General features: G+C 53.8%; 1 protein-coding gene across 1 annotated transcript in view; it reads left to right on the top strand.

Moving 5' to 3' along the window:
- Positions 1-7,305, top strand: part of VPS35L (VPS35 endosomal protein sorting factor like) — a 121,981-nt gene that overhangs the window by 101,866 nt on the left and 12,810 nt on the right. The window contains exons 27-28 of the mRNA XM_004706087.2: positions 1,414-1,553; positions 6,453-6,618. Of these exons, the coding sequence (XP_004706144.1) occupies positions 1,414-1,553; positions 6,453-6,618 (306 nt within the window). The remainder of the gene's footprint in view (positions 1-1,413; positions 1,554-6,452; positions 6,619-7,305) is intronic.

The following is a 7,305-nucleotide window of genomic DNA, read 5'->3' as shown; positions in this document are numbered from 1 at the left end:
CCCCCCCCGCCTGGTTTAGACCTTGAGGCTTTCTATCATGGTTAATTATTTGGCAGTTCTAGAAAGAGCTCTCTCCTTTCCCATCTCCTTCCTCCAGCCTCCAATCTTCCCTCTCCCCTGCTCTCATTTCTTTACCCCACCTCCTTTCCTACTGCCCTTTGGACTCATAGTTTTATAGATGATTTCATATAACTTAAAAATCTTCATTTTCCAAGTGACTGGATAGCACCGTGCCTCAGTTGGAGTCTCTCGAGCTCTGCGTAAAGCAGAGGGCCGGGGAGAGAGCCAGGCCCGCGAGGAGATGGGTGGACACAGTGGCTGCATATACCAGGGGGCTCAGCCTGTGGGGGGCACAGTGCCAGGCAGTGTTTTGTTCTCTTGTGCATAGGGTTGGGTCTGACTAGATGGCCCCAAACAACAACGCTGGGAGTGGGTGTGGGTGTACAGTGTCTTTGTGGCATATATGGTGGGAATATGTGACATAGGGGTGTGACATGGTATGTATGTGATGTGGTATATGTGTATGTGTGTGATGTGGTATGTGTGTGCCATATGTGGTATGGGTGTGGGCGTGGGGGGTGTACAGTGTCTTTGTGGCATGTGTGGTGGGAATATGTGGCATAGGGGTGTGACTTGGGATGTATGTGATGTGGTATATATATATGTGTCTGATGTGGTATGTGTGTGCCATACGTGGTGTGTGTGGGTGTGTGTGATATGTCAGTGTGTTGTGTGTAGGACTTGGCAGTGTGGCGTGCATGTGGCGTAGGAAGGATGTTTGGGGTGTATGTGGGGCATGGAGTATGGTTAGTTGGCCGGGGGTTGGTGTGAGAATGCTATGTGGGGCATGTGTGGTTTGTGTGCATGTTCACATGTGCACACATGCATTCCTTCAGACATGTTTTCTCACATTTATTTCGCTGACAAAACCAGGCTCTTCAGCTTTAAGCAGACCCAAGTTCGAGCCTGGCACCTTCACCGACTCTGGGGCCTCTGACGGCACCCAGCAGGCTGCTCAGACAAATCACTCACCTTTCCCTATTGGTGACGTGGGCAGAATGACAGCCCCTTCCTCGCTCTGGACACGAGGACTCAGTGCACCAGTCCAGGGGAGCCCTCAGCCCCAGAGACTTGGACTGTGATGTCCACATTTCCCACCTGCCTCCCCTCTTCATCTAGAGCCCATTTGGCTGAGGTTCTCTTAGCTGCAATTGCTCTCAGAACCAGTAGTCTCCTCTCAGCCAGATGTCCCACCAGGTCAGTGACCTGACACAGATAGCCCCCTCTGGGACCTGCTGGCCGTTCCCAGCCCTCACCTGCACGTCATGCTCGGCGTCGGTGGCAAGGCAGATAAGGAAGGAAGCACCCCTGGCCGCTTCCAGCTCTCAGCGGGGGTTCTCTTTTCCCTTGCAGCTGATGCTTTCTTCAAAGCCGCCATAAGCCTCGTTCCTGAAGTCCCAAAGATGATTAATATTGATGGAAAGATGCGGCCATCGGAGCCATTCCTTCTGGAATTCCTCTGCAATTTCTTCTCTACTCTGTTAATAGTTCCGGTACGTTGCACCCCCACCCCTACCCTCCCACCCAGGGCCCACCATGGGGATGCCTTTTATTGACCTGCCCGAAGTGTGCAGGAAGGTCCCATGTCTGGTATTTACACTGTGGTTTTCTGGTCAGATGTATGATGTGTCCTGTGTGCTTTCTGTGCCTGGGTGTACCAGTGCAGGCCCTCTCAACTACTGGGGCGTGTGGCCTAGTGGTTAAGGGCACAGCCCATGGGTGACCCCTGCCCTTGCTGAGTCCTGGGCACTGGTACTAGGGAATGCTGTTGGGTGGGGAGTGCTGTCTGCCCGGTGGCTCTTTGTGATGGTTCGAGTGGATGCAGCAGCGCCATCCACTGCACGCCATGGGCACTGCACAAGGTGGTGTGGCCACGGTGCTGGTTCTCTTCTGATGGCAAATGAGACTGATGGACTCACCGTTGTTGTGTTTTGGGAAAAGGGACTTTGCTGGGACCATGCTGGGCTTACTTCTCATGGTCCAGTGGTCAGGTGTGGGCTTTGTGGAGTCCGGGCCGCCCCAGCAACCCCATAGCAGACTCACTTTCTGGCCAGTGTGTGTTGTGGTTAGCCATTTGCCAGGGGAGGCTTGCGAGATGCTTTGACCAGGTTACAATGGAGCTTCTGAGACAGACAGACTAGGAGGAAAGGTGTAGCAGTCGGCTTCAGAAAACCCAGCCCGGAACACTCTGTGAATCCCACACCGACCGAGCTCAGCCCAGGCCTGTTCAGGCTCGTTGTCTTGCCCCGTCATGCCTGGGGCTGCCGTGAGGGCAGCTGGAGAGCCTTAGCCATCTGGGGTGAGCTCATGGGGTCAGTTATTTCCCTGGTGTTTGTTAATTGGGAATCCGGGAAAGTCGTGCCCCATCGATGACTCCCCAGCTCATTCTCTGCCTGGAGGGAGACAGATGTTACGCAAATAAATACACATTTCCTTGAACGTTAGGGATCCCAGAGCACCCGCCTTGAGGGAGGGAGTGCCCTGAGGAGCACTGGGAGGGGTGAGGACAGGGCCCATAAGGGCAGAGGGACCAGTCTGAGTGAGGCCAGAGTGACTCAAGCGTGGAGAGGGCGAGACAGACCTGGCAGAGACGGTGAGACTGGTGCAGCTGGGCGGGAGGGAGGTGACCTGTGATCTCAGTCTCTTCTCGCCCCCCCACCACCACCCCCCTTCCCGTCTCCAGGGCCCTTTCTCTTCTTGTTCTTCCTCCTAGCCTACCTGCACCCCTGCTCCTGTTCTAAAGGGCTTCATGGTTTATTCATCCAGTAATTAAATACTATCACAATGAGCCCACATTGCTCTAAACGGGCCAGACTCATGGCCATTGAGTCCTCTGTGACTTGGAGACCCTGCAGGGCAGAGCAGAGCAGAGCAGAGCTGCCCCACAGTGCTGCAGAGGCCGTGCATCGTGTGGACACAGTTCTCCCGGCTGTGCGTGTAACCTTTGTAGCTGCAGCAAACGCTTACTCAAAGCCAGCTGGCAAGCATCTCCCTTCCCCAGAAGCAGAAACTGAGGCACACAAAGGGGAAGTAACTTGTTCAGGTGACAGCTACTGAGTGGCCAGGCCTGATTGAGAGCCAGGAGGTCTGTATATAGCTGCCTCTGAACTTAGCTCTTTAGGGTGGTGGCTTGCTGCTACAAGGTACTACTTCTCCCAAAGGCTGGCGTTTCTGAGGGCCCTGAAAGTTCCCTGGCCAGACCCATGGGAGGGAGGTTTGAGTCCCCACCAGGTCCCCTGGGAAAAACATGGGATGTGGGGGGGTTAGCGCTGCTCCTTGGGCAGCGGGTGGGGGTGGGGTGTAGCTTGGCCAGGGACTCCGGGAACCATTTCCTCTCTGACTGCCATTCGAATCTAGGATTTTTTTTTCTCTTCCTCCTCTAAAAAAATCTGTGTCTGCCCTGCTTCAGTTATTAGCATTGAGCCTTCAGAGTGCAATTGTTTTCTGCTTGGCAACTACCAGAGCATGGCTCTGTGGAACTTTGTCTCCCTATGCACGAGGTTGAAAAGGAGTCCCTGCCTCTTCTGGTTGTGACCAAACGTTCCCAGAAACTACTTTCTACCCTGTTTCTGGCTTTGCTGGTGCCCTTCCTGCCTCTGTGAAGGTGTGTTAACGATGTCTCCTTTGTGTCGAAATTGAGTGACTGCAACATTTGGGTTGCTGTCCATTTCCCAAGCAGATCCTGAAATAAAGCAGATCCCGAATATCATCACAGCAGGACACACCTGCCCAGGTAGGAGCAGCTGTTGGCAGAGCCCAGGCCAGTTTGCTGTGTGTTGTTAGAGGCTCTCAGTCACCTCTGTCTTGCACTCCCGTGGAGTGCCTAGTGGGTTTGAACATTGGCCTGCCTAAGCTGACCGACACTTTATACCACCAGGGTTCCTTAATATGACCACTCAGTTGGATTATTTACATCTGTTGAGTCTCTTCCAACAAATAGCAACTCGATGTAGGGTTTCTGAAGTTGTTCATCTTCCCGGGAGCAGACAGCCTCATCTTTCTCCATAGGAGCCACTGGTGGGGTTGAGCGGCTAACCTTGTAGTTAGCAACCCAGCGCCTTACCCACTACGCCACAAGGACTTCCTTACTATGTTGGATTCAGCCCTGCTTGATTCCCAGCTGTCTTGGTTACAGCTCTGCTCATATTGCATAGCACGTCCCGTCTCCGTAGAGGTAGTCGATCTCTGTGTGCCTTCCCCCATGAGCAAGCCCAGGACACCCCTGCAGAGAGGCAGTATCAACGAGGCACTGGTGATTAGCAAGGTCCACTCTGGAGCCAGCCTGCTGGGGGCTGAATTCTGGGGCCCCTACGTACCAGTGGTGTGACGTTGAGCCACATAATCTCCCTGTGAAATGGACAGCACAGGTGTATCTCCCTGGAACTTAGTAGATCTGCGACAGTGAGGTTAGCTTTGGTTACTTGTTTTGTAGTTGCGTTCAGTGCCTGGCACATCGAAGGTGCTGGGGAAAAAGTCGTCTGTTTAGTAATTGGTACCAAATGGCTGCCCCGTGCCCCACTCTGGGAACAGGGCTGGGCGATGGGTCATTGTCTGGAATTGCAAGGATTCCCCTTTTGGTGCGCCTCTTGGCTTTAATGAAAGGCCTACCTGAGCACCTGTTTTCATCAATTGAGAGAAATCCAAAGAGAGGTTTTGCTTTTAGCGAATGGGAAAATGTAAAACGTAGCCTTCCACAGCAGGCTCTGCCCCTGCTCCCACACTAGGCATATCAGCTTCAAGCCCGGGACTTTGGCCTAGGTCTGTGAACACCGTATTAGTGCTGCCTTAGGTTATATGTGTTTATTTGACAGGGCTTGGTAGGGTGTTTTTGGGGCCAGGGATTACTAAAAATCTCTCCCCATGTACACGGACTGCCATTGCTTCTTCACCTGACGCCAGCTTGGCTTTCCTAGGAGTGTGTTTGCTAAGTGGGCAGAGCTGTATGCTGCTGGCCGGCCTGCAGAGCCTCCAGTGCACACCATCAGTCAGGGCTTCCAGAGGTTCAGATAGACCGGGCTAGATGAGCAGCAGTGCATCTGCTGGGTATTAGGTTGTGCATGACGGAAACAAGACCCGTTTTGAGAGTGAGTGAGTGAGTGGCTCGGAGGAAAGTAAGGCCCTGATTTGTGATACAGAGCGCCCAGGGTGAGGGCTGTGAACTGTGGACTGGGCAGTCAGCAAGGCCTCAGCTGGGACGACATTGCAGAAGAAAATGGAGGCACCCGGGAGCCCAACTGGCCAAGCCCGAGGACAGAGGTTCATCAGAGGGAGCAGTCAGGACTCAGTTGTCTCCAGCGTGCATGGTTGAGTCCTCACCCCTCAGGCTCTGGATGATATCACCAGGCTATCCGGCTTCTGGCTGGCTCCGCTGATGAGGCGTAGACAGGATTGAAGGGCCTGAGTAGAGAGAAGCTGGGGTATTATTCCTCACTCCAGCTGGACCTGGCGCTGGCAGCGGCTTCATCCCTCAGCTCAAGGTCATAGCTGTAGCCAAGAGACCTGCGGCAGGCATGCACAGCCAGTCAGGGATCGAGGCTTCCTGCTGCTGCCCTTCCCAGGACCCCCTCACCAGCCCCTTCGCCTACATCTTTATAAACACCCTTCAACAAAGAAAAGCTCCTTCCTTAAGCCTTTGAAGTGCATCCTCCTATGTCCTACCAGGGCCTTAACTGCTGCCTATGGCCCCAGGAACAGTGAGGCCATGCCTGGAGAGAGGGGGAGGGTGTGTGGCGTGGGATGGAACCCAAGGGATGGGACTGGTGCCTCCTGCAGAGCCCAGTGGGTCACAGGATGAGGAGTGGGCCATCCTTCCCTGCATAGCCCCCTTTGGAGCTGAGTATAGACTCCTGGCCGTTTGCAGGCGGATACTGGGTTTTCCCCTGTTGCTTCCGAGAAGGACTGTGTGCTGTGTGCCTCTCTGAGATCCACCCCTCCGGTTGAGTGCCCAGTTTGACTGTGAATGTGGTTGAGAGTGCTCTGTATTTAGAGTCAGGGCCGTCAGCTCTGATGGAGGTAATTGGAGGCTTGTGCGGTGTAGGTGGCTCAGGCCGTCCCATCTGCTACGAGACCCACAATCTTGCTCTTCTAGTCGAAAGACTAGACTCCCATTTCACATACCCACGAGTGCAGTTTTGGGAAACGGGCCATTAAGCTGACGGGTCACACTGTTTTCCCACCCGCTGGGCTGAAAGGGCCTACTCCCCCCACTCGTCTCCTGGATTAGGAAGGCGTGAGGCACCAGAACACCCTGCTCTCTGTTCGCCAGGCCTTCCCTTCTAGGGGAACTGGCCCTGCCATTTCTCCACAGCCGCAGGAGGGAGGGCCGGGGTCTCAGGGTGGTTTCATTTCCAACTGCACACTAAGATTGCGTTTTCCTGTTGCCTCTCCACTAGGACCATCCTGAGCACGGGGTCCTATTCCTTGTCCGGGAGCTCCTCAACGTGACCCAGGACTATGGCTGGGAAGACTGCAGCGACGAGAAGATCCGCATCTTCACCTGTGTGTTGCATCTCCTCTCGGCCATGAGTCAGGAGACCTACCTCTACCATATAGATAAAGGTACCTGTGCGGCCCTGGACACCCACCCCAGGCACTTGAGGGCAGGGAGTCTAAAGGAAGGCCTTCCGTGTTTCTGTCTGTCTGTTGCCTCTGCTCAGCAGAGGGTGGCGCAAATGGTTAAGGCGTTTGCTGGCGGAGAGGTTGGTGGTTTTACGCCTACCCAGCAGCATCTCAGAAGAAAGGTTTGGCGATCTCATTCTAAAAAAATCAGCCATGGAAACCCCTTTTGAGCACCTTTCTTTGATGACCCACTTGGGGTCTCCATGCTTCAGTGCCAATGGGGCAGCAAGGCTCACGGTATGTCTTCGCCCCACTCTCCTGATGGTCAGAGCTAACTGGAGTCGTTTCAGACAGAGATGTCTGTGCCCCCGGATGACATCCAGGCAGAGGCCTGAGAACCTGTACCTCTGTACCTGTAATCTCCTCTCTAGTCGTGGTCATGAGCAGATGAGTTTAAAGAAAACGTTTTTAGGATCGCTGGTCTCTTTTGGCTACAGAAGATCCCAGAAAGATGGCTAAATAGACACGTGCTTGCGCTTCTCCCCAGGCCTGTAGCTGCAGCACAGCCTCAGCTGGGCCTGGGTTTTCTTTCTTTTTTTTTAATCAATTTATTGGGGCTCATACAATTCGTCACAATACATAGATCAATTGTGTAAAGCACATCTATACATTTGTTGCCCTCATCAT

This window comes from Echinops telfairi, unplaced genomic scaffold, assembly GCF_000313985.2.
Source record: "Echinops telfairi isolate 266 unplaced genomic scaffold, ASM31398v2 ScPeMD7_5;HRSCAF=22, whole genome shotgun sequence".
In the NCBI taxonomy this organism is placed as follows: Eukaryota; Metazoa; Chordata; class Mammalia; order Afrosoricida; family Tenrecidae; genus Echinops; species Echinops telfairi.
This window is presented reverse-complemented; position numbering and strand designations above follow the sequence as displayed.